We start from the raw sequence: 18,501 nt of genomic DNA on the forward strand, positions 1-18,501 counted from the left end.
GAGATGGGGTTCCTACTACATGGAGTGTTCTCTTCCAACGAGTATACTCAAAAGCTTCTTTAGGGCACTTAGATGGCTCAGTCGGTTGAGTGTCTCACTCTTGATTTCGGTTCAGGTCATGATCCCAGGGTGTGTGAGATTAAGCCCTGCGTTGGGCTCTGTGCTGACAGCACAAAGCCTTCTTGGGATTCCTCTCCCCCTCTCTCTATGACCCTCCTCTGCTCTCACACGCTCACTCTCTCTCCCTCCCTTTCTCTAACCTTTAAAAAACAAACAAACCGCCTTTAATACTTCCTTTGTGAATTCTTCACTGCCCCCTTCTCTATAAACAGCACTATGCAAACTGTGTCTACTACACTACACTTACCATGTAATCATTTGTTTACTTGTCTTTCTGTCCTCCACCCTAATCAAACCTGAGCTGGAAGGCAGCTTTGTTATATTCACCTTGGACTACTCTGTACCTCATCTATGCCTGGTATGTAACACAAAATCACTCAGTGATTTTGAAGGAAGAAAATTGGAAAAACTCTCAGTGACCTGTTTTTGAATGTCAAAACCTTTTTAATGACAATCGCACTTTAGTAAAAATAAGAAATGTTTATTCTGTCAGTAAGAGACAAACATAAATAGAATCTGTCCTGCTGACATGACTTTTCAGTTTTGCGAACTGCCCCTAGTTGTTAAGAACAAGTATTTTCATTCAGAATTGTTTCTCTAAATACAAACTAATTCAAATTTGTTTTATTAAGGAAACAATATTTTACTAGTAAATGTCATTTCCTATTAACAGAATCTAACCTTTCATGCAGAACGATAATACATATGCAAAGTATAATAGGTGCCAAGACCTAGAATAAAACAAAACACAAACCAATTTCCAAACTGAAGTCAGTTTTCTTTACATTAACAATGATAAAAGGAGGTATGGAGAGAAGAGGTCACACTACAAATAACTCCAAATTAACAAATAAGTTCAGAAGCAATCATAATTTTGGTTGCAAAATATTTCACTTGATTATAAATTATAGATGAGTATTTCAACATGGACCACATTTCAGAAAAAAGACAAATCTTTGTCACCAATGGATTCTATCAGGGTGTGAAAACAATGTCTCTCTCCTTTTTGCTAATAATTACTCTCCTTTTATTATTTATTCTCATGTCTGTGCCACATGTTGGCTAGAGACCTTGATTTGTGTACTTTACAGTAAGATAAGCCAAGTTTTTGGTATGTGCAGTAATTTCTCTTTTGGTCTTTTTAGTTGTATTCCTCAAATACCTTTTGTAAAAACTATGATAAAAATAATACATTTAAGCAAAAGATTTTATTATCTGGAAGTATAAGAAAGATTTAAGGTTTTTAAGTTGAAAATTTATTATACTATAGCAAATCTATGTACATAGCAAATATAGCAAGGGTTTCTAAGAGTCAGGACACATTTACTGAGTGAGCAACAATCTAGATTGGTATTTTTTAAAAATGAAGAACATATGCACCAAATCTTTAAATTTTACTATTTATAAAAACATTTTACACAACTATTCATAATGCAAAAATTAGATTATTTATTTTATTGTTGGAGCCTAAGAATTTCCTAGTCAATTGAAACAGACTCAAAACTGAAATTCAACTGAAATTTCATAACCATTGGTTATGAACAACCTCTAAAGCATTTAAAACACCAAGCTTTCCCCACTGTTACTTTTGTTATTTCAAGGTTCAAGTATTACTTTCATGATCAATGAGAACATCCAAATCTACTAAAACTATTAAAACACAAAATTATCTCAAAGCTAATAATGTGATTTATTTTGAAGCTATGAAATCCAAAAAATATTAAAAAGAAAGGAAGCTAATAACTAGCTTTACTTATCAGAGTAAAACTACCACTTGAAGATTTCTTGTCAAATGCTGTATGGTCAATGTTGTAAAATCAGATTAATTTAACTGGAATATAATGTAAGAAAAAGGCTTTTATTTATGTGTCTATTCACAGAATGTGGTTTATTCAAAAGCAAATATAAGAATAAAATTCTAGGACATCTTCTTACAGACAACAGAAACAGAGTAAAGTTCCCCAAAATAAAAAAGTTGGTTAAAGAAGAAGAAAAAAACAGTGAAAAAGTGTTAAAGAGGATGGTATGTATACTCTAAACAAAGGCAATTAGAATCCTTACCTTTGGGCTGCTGTTTTTACAAGTGATGTCTGTACATTAGCATGTTGAAAACGTCTACCATGAACTACAGTTCCTGAACATACTGATGCATTTTGTGCATTTTCACTGCAGATGCAAGAAACAAAGAATAATTTGAAGAGAGGAAAAATTACATAAACCTATGCAAAATAAACCCTTTCAAATCTGAACACTAAAAGCTAAACACACAAAAGCTACACACACAAAAAGCTTCATACTAAAATATGTATTTTTATAGATCAAACCAACTATGTTAAATTGTCCATCAGTTTTCCACTTTCTGAATTTGTCTCTGAAATATTTCTAGTACAATTCATGAAAGAAGATAAAGAGTAGAACACTAGAATATAAATCAGGAATCCAAATGAATGTTTTGTACTGTAAGGTATCCTATAAATTAATTCAAATATATTTTTTCTTATTCTCTGTTAGGGACTATACATAAAAAAAAACTTTTAAACTACGTTACAAAGATTTCTTATGTCAAAATAAAAATCAAATGCACTAATTGTAAAAAAAAAAAGGCCAGAAGTCTCAAATTCTACTTCTGACTCTGCCACTGACTTCAAAGTTACTTAGCCTTATGTACCACAATTTTCTATCTATAAGTTGACAAAACTGAAATTGAAACAGTGCTTTTCAATCCAGTTTCTGGAAGGTATAACAGCACAATCATATCAGTAAAAGTAGTTCATTATGACAACCACTAAGGATTATATCTAGAAGAGAAGAGAAATTAAAAAAAAAAAAATCCCTGATCAAGATAATCCTGATTAAGTGTCCCCTAAAAGAGACGTGACCACTCTACCCTCCAGTGTCTTCTACTTCTAATATTACGACAAAATTTTACTAACTATACGAGAGGAAGCTCATCTTATGAAATCCCACTCTACTGGAACTTTTCTTACAATATTTTTATTCAGAACCAAAAAAATCACTGCAATCAATCCTAATCCCCAAATTCAAAGCAAAGAGTTCACACCCTCTACCTCTTGGCACTGCTAAAAAAGTCAAAGTATAGGCTGAGACAACTGACCACAAAGGAAGTTAATTTTTGGTGTCAAACCCTTTATCTGTAGGACTGTGTAGAAGTGCCTATACCTCAATTTCTTATTGTTGCTCAACATGTTAAGTCCAATGGAGTTGCCTTTCAAAGGTTTTAAACTGTCAGCCTTGTTTCGTTTTGCACATGTCTTCCAGGGATCACCAGAACTGGTCGGAACAATTTCAGATTGACGATTTAACTGTAAAAAGATCCATAAATGTTAAAGAATCAATAAACACCATAATATGTTTGAAAACCCACTTATTAAGAAAGCTGTAAAAATAGTACCAGCTATTGGAGATGAGAGAGAAGGATGACAGTGGCATGAATTTAAGAATAATAATTAAACTGTAATACTTTCTTTCCTAAAGAGAACACAAATATGTAGGAACATGGGTGTTTATATTATTTTTTCTTCATTTAAATGTCTCCAAAAGTATTTAAGATAATTAAAAGAGAAAAACAGAAGACATGAAGGGTAGACTATCTGCAAACAGCTCTTTCCTGAGGTAAAGAAAAAAAAACATTTCCCCTGCTGCTGCTATTTGTAGGACAAGTACAGCCAAATGGAGTAGTCATCATTTCAACTTGTACAAGGACTTTGGCCTTAACATCAGAGTTTCTATACAAACACAGAAACTGAAATATCTTGATACTTTCATTGTTGCAAATGATAATATAGAACATATCAATAATCGCTTTGGAGAGATTACAATGATTGACAATAGGATGGCCCATTCCTTGGAAAGTTCTTTTAAACAAAGACACCTACTCTTACTACATTCATCTCATCAGACATTTAAAGTTGCTTTCAGACTCATAAGACAAAGGTCCTCAGTTCTTAGTGATGATTTACCTAAAAACAAGATTTTCAAAATCATTCATATTTATTATTCTTAAGTTTTTTTATTTTAAATGTTTATTTAATTTAGAGAGAGAGAGAGAGCGCATGCACAAGTGGGGGGTAGGGGGGAGGCAGGGGCAGAGAGAAGGAGACACAGAATCCGAAGCAGGCTCCAGGCTGTCAGCACAGAGCCTGACATGGGGCTCGAACCCACAAACCATGAGACCAGTCTGTGAGCTCAAAGTCAGACGCCCAACCGACTGAGCCACCCAGGTACCTCTCTTATTTACTTTATTTTTGAAATGGTAGCCTAATATTTTTCACTCATTTACAAGAAAATACAGCTGTAGGAAGATACAAACTTGGCTTTTATTCCCCAATTGATTTCTGCAGAAACCTAACAGTTCCCTAAAAAATATCTCACAAAAAAGTCCTCCTGAGGACAGAGTTCATTGTGCCAACACTATTCTTATTTTTAGGCATATCTATATTACCAAATTCCAAGAAGATCTTTTTTTTTTCCCTAATTTATTTCTGAGAGAGAGAGAGAGCGTGAGCAGGGAAGGGTCAGAGAGAGAGGGAGGCACAGAATCTGAAACAGGCTCCAGGCTCTGAGCTGGCTGTCAGCACAGAGCCGATGCGGGGCTTGAACCCACGAACTGCGAGATCATGACCTGAGCCGAAGTCGGACGCTCAACTGACTGAGCCACCCAGGTGCCCCCAAGAAGACCTATTTTTGACACACTGCTTATCACTTTCTCCTCCTTGAAACATTCTGTTACTTCCTAATCTTTTACAGCCATGTGCTTCAGACTCCTCCATTTCTGGTAATGGCACAGTAAGTAATGCAGATCAATATACTTCTACCCTCTGAAAACAACTAGAAAAAAAGCTGGACAAAATGCAAACTAAAAAAATGTATGTCTGACATATATGAGGACTCTGAAGGCAGTGAAGAATTAAGAACTAAGATCAGGAACAAGAAACCCAAGAGATCTGAGCCCAGATTTGTATTTTCCCCGGAGGCATCTACTAATTCCAAAGGATGCAACTGAGAGGCTAAGTCTGAACTTCTGACAGTGAGCTAGAAGACAAAAAGATGCAGATCGTGAAGGGCCTCATAAACCCTCAAAATTTGGATCACAATTATAGCCTATGAATAACAGCCTTCATACAGATTGAAATCCAGCTTCTAATCATCTCAACCTTCTGTTCAATTAAGGAAGTTCTCAAATGTTTAGTGTAAATCAGAATTACCTGAATGGTTTGTTAAATTGCTGTGTCCAACCTTTTACAGTTTATTCTTATTCATTAGGTCTAGAGTGGGCCTAAGAATCTGCATTTCTAGCAAGTCTCCAAGTGATGCTGCTGCTACTGCTGATCAGAGAACACACTTAAAGAAGCACTGGATTAAGGTGATCTGAGATTGAGATTGCTAATGCTCCTAGTAACAAGCCAAAAGTAAATATATTTCACTTCGAAAAAATAATTTTCTAGGCCAACTACTTCTGTGATTTTTCATATGCAGTTAACATTCATAGCAGTCTCAAAGAAATTGGACGTGGTCAAAATCAAGGGAAACAATTGAAAACGGGGGAAAAAACCCATAGGGGATAGATAATGTGATTATCACACTCTTTCATTTCTGTTAGAAGAATATCATCTCTTTTGCACTTGGTGAATAGCATTATTGTGAAAAAATAACAATTTAGGAATCAAACAGACTTGTCTCTTTCTAGCCAGGTAACTTTCCTTGTAGTCATAGGGTTATTTCATGCATTGAAAATATATACAAATTGCCTAGCCCTGCAATGGGCAGATAGGTAGGAATTCAGTAATCAACAGATCCTACTCAATTAGAAATGCAGGTATCCTCTCTTAGCCCAACAACTGGTCATTAAGACACATTCATCTGAGAAAAATTAGGCCTATCCAGTCATTGTGACCTAGGCCTTCTCCCATGTTATTTTGAAAAAATGCCCTAAGTCAATGAATGGTTCTCAAAGTGTGGTTGCTGGACCAGCAGAACCAGCATCATTTACAAACATTTAAAATGCAAATTATCAGGTTCCACTCCAGATCTAAATCAGAAACTCTGGAAGTGGGGTCCAGCAATATTTTTATCATACTTTCCAGGTGATACTCAGGTACATGAATATTGGAGAGCCAATGCTCTGGATGATTTTGATACATAGGCTGTTAAGAATCTCAGAAGCAAAAGGTTCCATTAAAGACTGATCATATAAGGACACCTGGGTGGCTCAGTTGGTTAAGTACTGGTTTCAATTCATGTTATGATCTTATAGGTTTGTGAATTCACAACCCATGTTGGGCTCCCTGCTAACAGTGCAGAGCCTGCTTGAGATTCTCTATCCTGCCCCCTTTTCTGCCCTCTACCCCTTGCGCTGTCTCTGTCTCTATCTCAAAAAATAAACATAAAAAAAATTTTTTTTGAGATAAAGACAAAGACAGCGCAAGTGGGGGAAGGGCAGAGAGGGAGGGAAACAGAATCCAAAGTGGACTCCAGGCTCTGAGCTGTCAGCACAGAGACCAACCCAAGGCTGAAACTCACAAACCGTGAGATCATGACCTAAGCCGAAGTCAGAGGCTTAAACAGCTGAGCCATTCAGGCGACCCTCAAAATAAATAAATTCTAAAAAAACTAAAAAAAAAAAAAAAGAAAGAAAGAAAGAAAGAAAAAAGAAAAAGACTGATCCTACCTAGGCAATTACAAAAACTAATATCTAGTGAATACTTACTATGAATAGCATTATGTTAGTTACTTTATATTTAATATCCATACATTATACATTTCAGTTCTTCAGATTGGGATTCAGCAACCATACCTAAAACATCAGGTCACTTACTTGCTGCTATTGAGTGAAAGAATTAATTTCCCACTTCAGTTCTCTCTCCTTAACAAAATCTCTCCACCACATATCATTTAAACTCTATTGACATTCTATCCTTATGCTATGAAGATCAGTGAACTGAAAAAGCAAAGTAACTTGTCCAAACTAGTTAAATGGCTTTAAACATTTAAAGACTGGTCTGATTCCAAAGTCTATGTGTTTCTATACTATACTGCATGAGAAATTTTTATAATGCTCTTGTAGAAATATATATATTGGCTTAACAAGAAAAAAGCAAAAACAAACCATATTATTTCAGAAACATCAGGACACAAACTAGGATACATTAGGATACAAAATATCCTACAGAGTAAAAAAAGGAACCGCGTCAAATATTCCTTTATATCAATGTAGAAAGTTAATCTTTCCTCTTAAGAATTGTTTAAGCCAAATCATATCTAATATACTGGCATATAACTCAGCTAATTCAACCATATATTAAATGCTCATACATTTTCAAAAATTTTTTGAGAAAGCATTAGGGCACAGCAACAGACAACCCAAAGCCCATCATTAAAGCAAGAGGATCTGGGGCACCTGGGTGGCTCAGTCGGTTAAGCATCCTACTCTCAATTCGACCCAGTTCACCATCTCATGCCTTGGTTTGTAGGATCAAGTCCCATGGCCCTGTCCTGATGGCATGGAACCTGCTTGGGATTCTCTCCCTCCCTCTTTCTGGCCCTCTCATGCACAGGGGCACGCATGTGTGCGCTCTCTCTCTCAAATAAATAAACGTTAAAAAAAAACAAAAAAAAAATTAAAAAAAACAAGGGGTGCCTGGGTGACTCAGTCAACTAAGCGTCCAACTTTGGCTCAGGTCATGATCTCACAGTTCATGGGTTCAAGCCCCACATCAGGCTCTGTGCTGACAACTCAGAACCTGGGGAGCCTGCTTCTCATTCTGTGTCTCCCTGTCTCTCTGCCTCTCCCCAACTAGTGTTCTGTCTCTGTCTTTCAAAAATCAATAAATGTGAAAAAAAAAAAAACACCCAAGAGGATCTATCTAACAAAATTCCTAAGTTTCCCAATTCTGTTGCCTATAGGTTACAATCAAAAACTACATACACTTCAGTTGGCAAGAAGAAAACCAGTACTTCCAACTTTGTCAGATAGGACTATATCTCATGAAAATCTTTTACTATACCATCAAATTACCTTAGAAAAGGCTCCCAACCATTTATTACACTTAGAAGGTAGCTCTGGGGCAGGGGTGAGGGGATGAGGTTCACTCCATAGGAGAATCAAAGGATATAAAATTGTAAAAGATTCTCTTTACACAATTACAAACCTATAGGACAGAATTCTAGCTTCTGGAACACTTAAAAATAATGCTAAATTAAAATCCAACATAGAGGGGGCACCTGGGTGGCTCAGTCAGTTGAGTGTCTGACTTCTGCTCAGGTCATAATCTCACAGTTCCTGGGTTCGAGCCCACACTGAGCTTCGCACTGACAGCATGGAGCCTGCTTCAGATTCTCTGTCTCCCTCTCTCTTTGCCCCTCCCCAACACATGTACACATTCTCTCTCTCAAAAATAAACACATAAAAAAAACTTTTTATACAAGAGCCTGGGTGGCTCAGTCACTTAAGCGTCCAACTTCAGCTCAGGTCATGATCTCACAGTTGGTGAGTTTGAGCCTTGTATGGGGTTCTGTGCTGATAGCTCAGAGTCTGGGGCCTGCTTTGGATTTTGTGTCTCCCCCTCTCTCTGCCATTCCCTTGCTAGCACTCTCTCTTTCAAAAATAAAAATTAAAAAAATTTTAATAAAAAATAAACACGTTTAAAAAATACAACATATAAATTTTAGATCTCTAGCACATCTTCTCTCTAATAATATTTATTTCCCTTCATTTTATTTATACTCTTCATTTGCTAATCTACATCAGATTATTGCGAGAAATAAAGAAAGTAAAAATCAAGCCATTAATTTATGGATAACTATCTCACACATTAGAGAACTACTACTACTAAAGTTGAAGACGATATATTCAATCTGGACGTCCCTGAAAAGCTTTAATTTTTCTTCCCCTCTGCCCCTCTGTTTAGTAGCCTGACACAGTTTTCTATCTAATGCAAGCATAGGATCAGGAAACTACTATAGACAGAAGGATGAGCACAAAACAATCATAGTTACCAAACCAACTATAAATACAGCCCTTAGCTACTGGTAGAAGACTTACTAGAGCCATGTACTATGTAAGTTACACAGCCTAACAATTCTCACAACCATCCTATAAAATAGACAATTGTTAGCAGGCCGAGAATCTGATATTCTGATGAACTACTCTAATATATTACCCATCCAAAAAATTGTTTCTCTCAACTGGATATCAATCCATATGGAATACCTTTACATAGTATAAACAATGGGATAGGGATCAGCAAACCTTTTTTGTAAAGGGCCACATAGCAAGTATTTTAGGCTTTGTAGGTCATACAGTCTCTGCTGAAACTACTCAACTCTATCCAAACAATTCAAATTTGTGTTGTAGCATGAAAGCAGTAATAGACAAGAAACAAATGAGCATAGCTGTTTTCCAATAAAATTTTATTTATAAACAAATTTAAATTTCATATAATATTTGCAAGTAATAAAACAGTATTCTTTTGATTTTTGAGGATATCATTTAAAAATGGTTCTTCAGCCATAGACTGTAGGCCAGATTTGGCCTGTGAGCCTTAAGTTGCCAATTCCATATTATATATTATTCATTAAGCAACAAACGAACATAATCAGTTAGTAGAATTTAAGCTCCATAGAAAAAAGAAACTTGTCTACTTTGTTCACTAGCATCAGGAACACTGTGATCAATACATGTTTGTAACATGAATAAATCTTTCATTTGGACTATAAAATGTGTAAAACTTATCAACATATATTTATCATCTACCCAAACTTACCACACATCAACTAAATCAATTTAACAAAAAAACAAGTATTCAAGACATTTAGCATGTAACAATATCAAATAAGAAGATAATCTAAAAAAATTCTGCTAAATGATTAGACATTTATAATGCACATTAAAGGGAAGTTCGGGTGGTTCAGTCGGTTGAGCATCTAACTCTTGATTTTTGCTCAGGCCATCATCTCACGGTTTGTGAGACTGAGTCCTGCATCAGGCTCTGAGTTGACAGTGCCAGAGCCTGGTTGGGATTCTTTCTCCCCTCTCTTTGCCCCTCCCCCCACTCGTACACCCGGTCTCTCAAAATAAATAAATAAATAAATGTTTAAAAAAAAAGTTCATTAAAGGGGCACGTGGGTGGCTCAGTCAGTTGAGCATCTGACCTCAGCTCAAGTCATGATCTCGCAGTATGTGAGTTGGAGCCCCGCGTCGGGCTCTGTGTTGATAGTGCAGAGCCTGCACCTGCTTCTGATTCTGTCTCCCTCTCTCTCTGTGCTCATACTCTTGTCTTTCTCTCAAAAATAAATAAACATTAAAAACAATTTTTTAAAAAAAAAAGGAAAAACACTACATAAATTGAAAACCAATGTCACAGAAGTAACTGAAAACACCTTTTATTTTTCCCTGCAAAGTTCACTATATTTCTGTCTACCTAAAGAACACCTAAACAGTAAGTGCTGCAAGGAATCAAGATGTTAAAATAAAAGCTAGAGGGGCGCCTGGGTGGCTCAGTTGGTTAAGTGTTCGACTTCGGCTCAGGTCAAGATCTTGTAGTTCATGAGTTCAAGGCTGGGCTCTGTGCTGACAGCTCAGAGCCTGGAGTCTTCTTCAAATTCTATGTCTCCCTCTCTTTCTCTGCCCCTCCCTGCTCGTACTCTCTTGCTCTCACTCTCTCTCTCAAAAATTAATAAACATTAAAAAATTTTTTAATTAAAAAAAGAAAGAAAAGAACGATGAAACACTAAACCATGTAATTTTTTTTAAAAGGTTGCCTATTAGAGAGAAAAGTATAGACGAAATCAGAACAAAACCTAGACTTCTCTGAATAAAACTTCTTTTGTAGATAGGACTTTCAAATCATGTAATATTTTTTGCATACTTATAAAACAAACTAAATCATTTTAATTGATTTTAAAAAAAGTAATTTAGGGGCACTTGGCTGACTTAGAGCTGCATGCAACTCTTGATCTTGGGGCTGTGGGTTCAAGTCCCAGGTTGGGTGTAAAGATTGCTTATTATAAATAAACAAAAGGTTTTTTTAAAGTTCACATAAAAAAACACAACACAGTAATTTAAATACTCATTCCTAGTAGAACATACCTCATGGTGCCACCAAACACCAACAAGAAAACAGAAGGAAAAAAATTTTTTCAGTATTTTACTAGTAATTATATTTGTATTGGTATTGTGAAACTATCTCATAGGACAAAGCAAATAAGTAATTAAGTTAACATCATTAGGAAAAAAGGCACAAAACCCAAAAGCCATAAAAGGAAAAAAGATCAATATTTTGACAACATAATTTTTCTCCAAGGCAATAGTCACTAAAACCAAACACAAAAGACTAGTAAAAAAAAAAAAAAAAAAAAAAAGGTTTAAACTATTAGCAGATAACATCACAGCAAGGGATTAATTTCTCCAAAAGACTCTATTTCATCAATCTAAGAAACCATTGTAAGATACATATCATTGTAAATACAAATGTAATACAAATAAGCAAACAAATTTTTCTAACTGAACTATGTCATGCCATTATTATGCACCTAGATAGATTTCAGAGATGTGAAAAAAATGTGTGGCTTAGACTTAATATAAGAACTCATATGAATCAATAATATTCTAAAGACTAAATTAAAAAACAGGCAAAGATATTAACTAGCACGTATCAAAAATGAAAAATAAATGAACTACACATATGAAAGAAAACACATTCAACCTTACTCTTAATAAGAGAAATGCAAATTAAGGTTATATCGCAAGGTGCCTGGGTGGCCAGTTAGTTGAGCATCTGACTCTTTTGATTTCAGCTCAGGTCATGATTTCATGGTTCATGAAACTGAGCCCCACCTCAGGCTGCACTGACAGCACAGAGCCTGCTTAGGATTCTCTTATTCTCTCTCTCTCTCTCTCTCTCTCTCTCTCACCCCCACTCACTTTTTCTCTCTCAAAATAAATAAACTTTAGAAAAATATATATATAAATCTTTGAAAATATTAGTTTTTAGTATATAACCTAAAAAATTTACCCCCCAAAAAAATCAGAAAAGCAACACTTGCCTTTTTCCCTTTTGAGGTCTCAGAATCCTCATCTTCACCCACACTGAGTAGATTTGCCTCACTACACATAAAACAAGGGGAGAAAAAACCTTAAGTGATATTTGCAACCCATACATTAAATTCATAAGTTTTATTCTCTTTGCTTACCTAATTTAGGGATCAGCAAACTTTTCCTATAAAGGGCCAGAGAGTAAACATGGTCTTTATACCAACTACTCTGTCATTTTGGTATGAAAGCAGCCACAGACCACATGTGTGGCTGTGTTCCAATAAAACTATTAACAAAATCTAATGATGGGCCAGATTCAGCTATAATTTTTGCTTTCCAAATTACAGATTTCATATAGTCACTCATATTTCCTTTGTCTTGGATTTAAAATTAGGGGGAAATAACACAGAAACGAAATAGAAAAAAAATCTGGTAAGAAAACCTTAGCTGATATAAAGAAAGTAATTGATGGTGTTACCACAGTAAAATGGTTACACCTTTGCAACTCCTGGAAATATCAACACTTCAGAATCATTGGCCTGAGAGTCTAAAAGATCAGACTGACATATCTATTTAATCTCAAAATATTAAAAAAGCTGAAGCTCCTAAGGATCCTCTTATAATGATAATTCAAAGAGTATGATTCATAAATGAAATACACAGAACATGTAACACCTTAAAATACAAATTTTTTTATATAATCATGACGAATTTTCTAACAAAGTTAAAATACATTCTTCTAAAGACAACTCTGCTGAGCTATTTTTAGTAAAATCTTAGTTACTTATAATAAAAATATAAAATATTTGTTTCATTGCTACTTCTATACATCCCAACTTTTTTAGTAGTAAAAATTCTCTTTTTTCCAAACATTTTACAAAAATGTCGAAAAGGTAGTATACTTTCTACTCAATTTTGGATTTAATTCCAATTTTTCAAAATTACATAAATACTAAGTATCTATTAATAAAAATTATTTTAAATTCAAAAATAAAAAACAAAAAAAACAATAGAAAGACGACCACAAAATACCAATTTTAGGTGAAAGCCTTACCAGTTCAAAGCTCTCCTTCAAATAAAAGTTTATAGTCAGTTCAATATCTCATATGTGAAAACACATGAAAGTGGTAATGATGCATGGAGCTGTTACCCAGACAGAAAAGTGAAGCACCTACACTATTTATTAGCCAATATACTCTGAATGATGTTTTGTGTAGAAATTTTTAAAAATACTTATAGTGTTGGTAGAACTTCTTGTATATATTTGTGTATCTCTGAATTTGTTCTGTCCAGTGGAAAACAAAATCAATAAACAAAGGCACTAATAGCAATGGTGAATATGTAATACAAATCTCATGATATACAAAAGTTTGTATTAAAACTACCATTTACATTTTACAAAGAAGTCATTCTAAGCACACTAACAAAGTGTAATGAATACTCTGTTTACTTCTGTCTGAGTTAACATCTGTGTTTATCATTTATATGGTTTCTGTTTTCTCTGGTAGTAATGTAATCTAAGATGGATGGGGCCACTGGGAAGAAAGATATACTACAGGACTTAACTTTTCAAAATTCAGGGGTCTTGATGTGGGTTCACTTACTCATGATAAACAGTAGCTTTTCAAATCAAAAATACTATTAAAAAAAGAACAATTTCTTTAATTGAAAATCTTCAATCGTCAATTTTTAATCATAAGCTTACATGTATTACATGCACATAATTATTCATTTCAAAAGACAGAGAAATGAAAATACAAAATTATTTAATAAAAATCTACTTTTTCTTTCCTTGATGCTACTAGAAAAGACGTTTTCTTAAGAATACCATACACTTAAAAATATTTCCATGGAATATAAATCATTTTTAATGGAATGTCATTCTTAGAAACTATGTGAGGGAAGAAAGAAAAGTCTTACTCTTTTTCTGGATCTCCTTCACTTTCGTCTCCATGATCAAAGCTCCAATTATTTTTAAAACCTCCATCTCTCTTAGACTCTGATCTAGCCAAAGCTGAAATAAAAACAGAGATAAATATTTATTAACAGAGCTATTCAATATGAATTTACAGTTGTCCATATGCATGAGTTTGTTACCAAGAAGAACCTCAAATTACTAAGATACAGTAAAAGTAGAGGCAGAGCACATGGATATGTATAAAATATATAAAAATCAACCCATGTATGTCCATATTTGATCACTGATCAAATTACTACCTGTTACTTTGTTTGGCTTATTTATGAGAACTATATCCGGACCACTAGCCTTTACTTCAGTCAGTCATCTCTGCCTTTTAATAAGGAGAAATCAGTGTTTTCTGTGTTGACAATATGGTGAACTCAATGTTCAGGAAAATTCTCTAGGTAAGAACACCATATATGTTTACAATGAGTTTAAAAAAAATTTTAAGTGAGTGGCTAACCCCCTGAAGCCATAAACAACCAGAAACTGGGAACTCAGAGATAAATGAATTCTGAAGCTGGCATCTGTATGACAAAAACCTGATGACCTAGATCCTGAGCTTTAAGGTCAAGTTTGGGATGCCAGCAAGATGAGAGGTCAGACTGATGACCAGAAGATCTGAAGGGCAACCCTCCAATTAGGTGAACTAGGGGGAAAAAAAGAAACTAAAAGAAAATAGGAATGATTATGATGTCTTGCCTTTGCTCTGCGTTTTTAGGTTAAACTGATGACAAATAAAATGTATTTACACATGGTTAGGGAATTCCTAACCACAAGTTCACAATTACTCAGGTTTGGGAACAGAATTTTCAGGCCCAGGAAAGCCTATAATTAAAATAGTCTTACAAGATTCTGAATATCACTAGATGTTAGAAAAATGCAAATCAAAACTATAATGAGATACTATTTCACAGCCATTAGGTTAGCCATTATTTTTTAAAAATCATGAAATAGTAAGTGTTGGCAAGGATGTGGAGAAATTGGGAATTCTGTGCACTGTTGGTGGGAATGTAAAATAGTGCAGCCACCATGGAAAGTTTGGCAGTTCCTCACAACGTTAAACAGAATTACCCTATGATCCAGAAATCTCGTTTTTAGGTATGTACCCAAAATAACAGAGAGCATGGACTCTGATACTTATACACCAACATTCATAGTAGCATTAATCACAGAGCCAAAAGTGAAAACAACTCAAATGTCCAGCAAAAGATGAATAAATAAAATGTTCTGTGTATATACACACATATATAACCATACAGAGGAATGTTACTCAGCCATAAAGGAATCAAATTCTGATACATGCTACAACATGGATGAACCCTGAAAACATTACAATGAATTAAACAAACTAGCCATAAGATAACAAATACTGTATGTCTCCACTTAAATGAGGTATCAAGGATGGGAAAATTCAGAAGCAGAAAGTAGGACAGAGGTTAACAGGGACTGGAGAAAGAAGAATGGAGAGTTATTTTTTAATTGGTATACAGTTTTTGTTTGGGATGATGAAAAAGCCCTGGAAATGAATGGTAGTGATGACTGTACATTATAAAAGTACTTAATGACAATCCAAAAGTATACACTTAAAAATGGTTAAAATTGTAAATTCTGTTATGTATATTTTGCTATAATAAACTATTTTAAACCCCCTCCCCCTGCAAAAAGCCTCTACATGACTAACAGAATCAAATATAAATCCTCTCTAAAAATATATAAAATTTAAATACAAGGCTCAAAAAGAGTTTCAAAGAATAGGAGTTCACTACCAAAATTATGAAATGGGAAGGAACAAATCACTATGAGCAAATCTGAAACTTCTTTACATGTATACTGGGGTTGGACAAATAATTATGTATAATGGATGGTAAGGTTTCTCCCTGTCAGAGAAAGAGGTTACAAATAAGCAAGAGAAGAACCCAGAATGAACTCTGTTCATTCTAATGGTACCAGAGTAAGAGATATCACTATGACTTCATATTTGACATATATACAGATAGATACGAGAACAAATATAGGCATGCCTTGTAACATGGGTTAGTATACAGAACTAAGGCTCTGTTCTCTGAGAAGGTCTAAAAAGCAGTGACACCCTAGTTGTAACAAGTACACTCATAACCAGATCTTGATTTTTAAATACCATCCTCTAATAAAAGGAGCCCAGGCTCCTAGAAGAAATGACTGATTCTACAGATGGGTTTCAAGGAAAATAGAAGATAAGCCTGGAGTATTTTGTATACTAGGAAATAAGGAGGTTCCTTTAAAAAAAGAAAAAAGATGGGGGGATGTCAAAAGGTTACAGGAACCAAAATGAACCCCCAATAGTTTAACAAAGGTAAATAATTTTAGCAAAAGTAAACAACAGCCATGAATTATAACTCCAAAAAATGAAGAAATAGTCACAAAGCCATACTGACATAAATGATTGAATGAATAAATAAATGGGAAAAAGGGACATACCTTCCTTTAAAAAGAATTCCAAATGATAAATACACAAACTCTTTCCTGTAAGAGATGAAACTTAATTCCCTCTCCCTTCAGTATAACCTGGACTTGGTAACTCACTTCCAAGCATCAACTACAGAAAGGGGGAAAAAGTCAACTGACAGTGAGAAATCTGACAATCACTACCTTAGCCGTAATTAAGGTTAAAATCAAAAGTGATATCTTATTCACAGGATGTACTGTTTAATACGATGTGATGAAAATGCCACTTCAGCTCTGTGGTCTCCTTCCCAAAAACCCTTAATGCCAGTCAATCATGAGAAAACATCAGATAAACTCAAACTGAGAAACAGTCTACAAAATACCTGACTAGTATGCTTTTAAAAAGAGGGAAAGATTAAGAAACTATCATAGATCAGAGGCGACTAAGGAGATGTAACAATCCAATGCAGTATGTTATCCTGGACTGGACCTTGGAATAAGAAAAGAACATTAGTGAAATAACTAGGGAAGTCTGCGGTTGGGGTAATAGCCAACATTAAGAAAAGATGAATAGTATACAGAACTGTAACATCTTTGAAACTTGTCTATGAATTTAAAATTATTCCCCAAAAAGAACTTTAAAATATCAAAAGTAAAATGAACCTGTTTAAAAAAAAAAGATGGTTAGATGACAATTATGCTACCAAGACAGAAAAGGTAACAAACTATAATGATTTCTAACCTAATGAAGATTCATAATTGAGCAACTAGTATCCATCAACTGAGGCAAGTTAATCAAAAAGGCTACAAGGCAGCAAAAAGTTAAGAAATGTTTATTATTTATGCATTAAAAGAACTAGGGTTCTAAATACACAATTCTAACACATCTGGTCATGATTTCCTAATCAACAGATTAGAACTTCTAAATGTATAAATAAAAGAACAATAACCTCATGAAAGTGATTGCTGCCAATAAAAAAATAAATTAGAAAAAACAAACACATTTTTAAAACATAAGTTTAGGGCAATTTGGAGTAGGAATAAAACCTTAAATCCTGAAAAGCCCTTGAGAATACTACACCACATTTCAATATCCTGCTATAGTTGGCATTAGTAATAACGAGAGTAGAAAATTGTGTCCACTAAACTCCACTTACAAAAGTAAGTGGAAGAAGAAATAAAGGTTAAGGAGAGACCCCAGTTAAGTATCACAGATTTAATACATGCATTTTTCTCCATACGTTTCACAAAAATGACAGTAATGGAAGGAGGGGAGAGAAAGTAGAAACCTTAAGAACAAAACGAAAACCAGAAAGGAGCTAACAGTAAATGAGAGATGTAACTAAATTGACCAAAGATGAAAATGTGATGGATGGGGAGGGAGGCACTGGCTTAGTTGACTAGAGGAAACAAACCTATATACCTACAAGGACACAAAAACTACCAAAGTGACACAAGAAGATTTGAACACTGCTGCATCAATAAAAGAAACTGAATTATTACAAATATTTCCATAAAGAAATATTCAGGCCCAAAAGGCTTCTCTAGTAATTTTTTTTTAAATAGATTATTTTTATTTCATGGTCAGTAATTTTGTTCTTTTTTTTTTTTTTAACATCTACCCCAAACATGGGGCTCAATCTTACAACCCGAAGACCAAGAGTCACATGCTCTAATGACAGAGTTAGCCAGGCACCCCTCTACTAATTTCTTTCAAGCTTTTGAGAAATAGCAACACATTTATTATCCCAGAAAATGAAAGAAAGGGAAATACTCTGCACTGACTTTGCAAAGTGAGAGTATCTGGATTCTAAACCTGACAATGACATCCAAGGAAGGAAAATTATCACTCTCTCATGGAGACAAATATAAAACCCTAAATAAAATACTAGCAAATCAAATCCAGTAATATGTAAAGAAAATTACACACTAATCAAGTAGG

The 18,501-nt window shown here is 34.5% G+C and overlaps 1 protein-coding gene across 6 annotated transcripts in view; it reads right to left on the reverse strand.

Moving 5' to 3' along the window:
- Window positions 1–18,501, reverse strand: part of SENP6 (SUMO specific peptidase 6) — a 111,894-nt gene that overhangs the window by 74,429 nt on the left and 18,964 nt on the right. For all 6 annotated transcript variants that reach the window (XM_039245781.1, XM_039245780.1, XM_039245783.1 and 3 more), the window contains exons 2-5: window positions 14,093–14,186; window positions 12,184–12,244; window positions 3,301–3,443; window positions 2,182–2,286 (exon numbers count right to left, since the gene is read on the reverse strand). In XM_039245781.1, coding sequence (XP_039101712.1) covers window positions 2,182–2,286; window positions 3,301–3,443; window positions 12,184–12,244; window positions 14,093–14,186 — 403 coding nt within the window. The remainder of the gene's footprint in view (window positions 1–2,181; window positions 2,287–3,300; window positions 3,444–12,183; window positions 12,245–14,092; window positions 14,187–18,501) is intronic.

Source organism: Hyaena hyaena, unplaced genomic scaffold (genome assembly GCF_003009895.1).
Source record: "Hyaena hyaena isolate Hyena2069 unplaced genomic scaffold, ASM300989v1 scaffold_270, whole genome shotgun sequence".
NCBI classification, from domain to species: domain Eukaryota; kingdom Metazoa; phylum Chordata; class Mammalia; order Carnivora; family Hyaenidae; genus Hyaena; species Hyaena hyaena.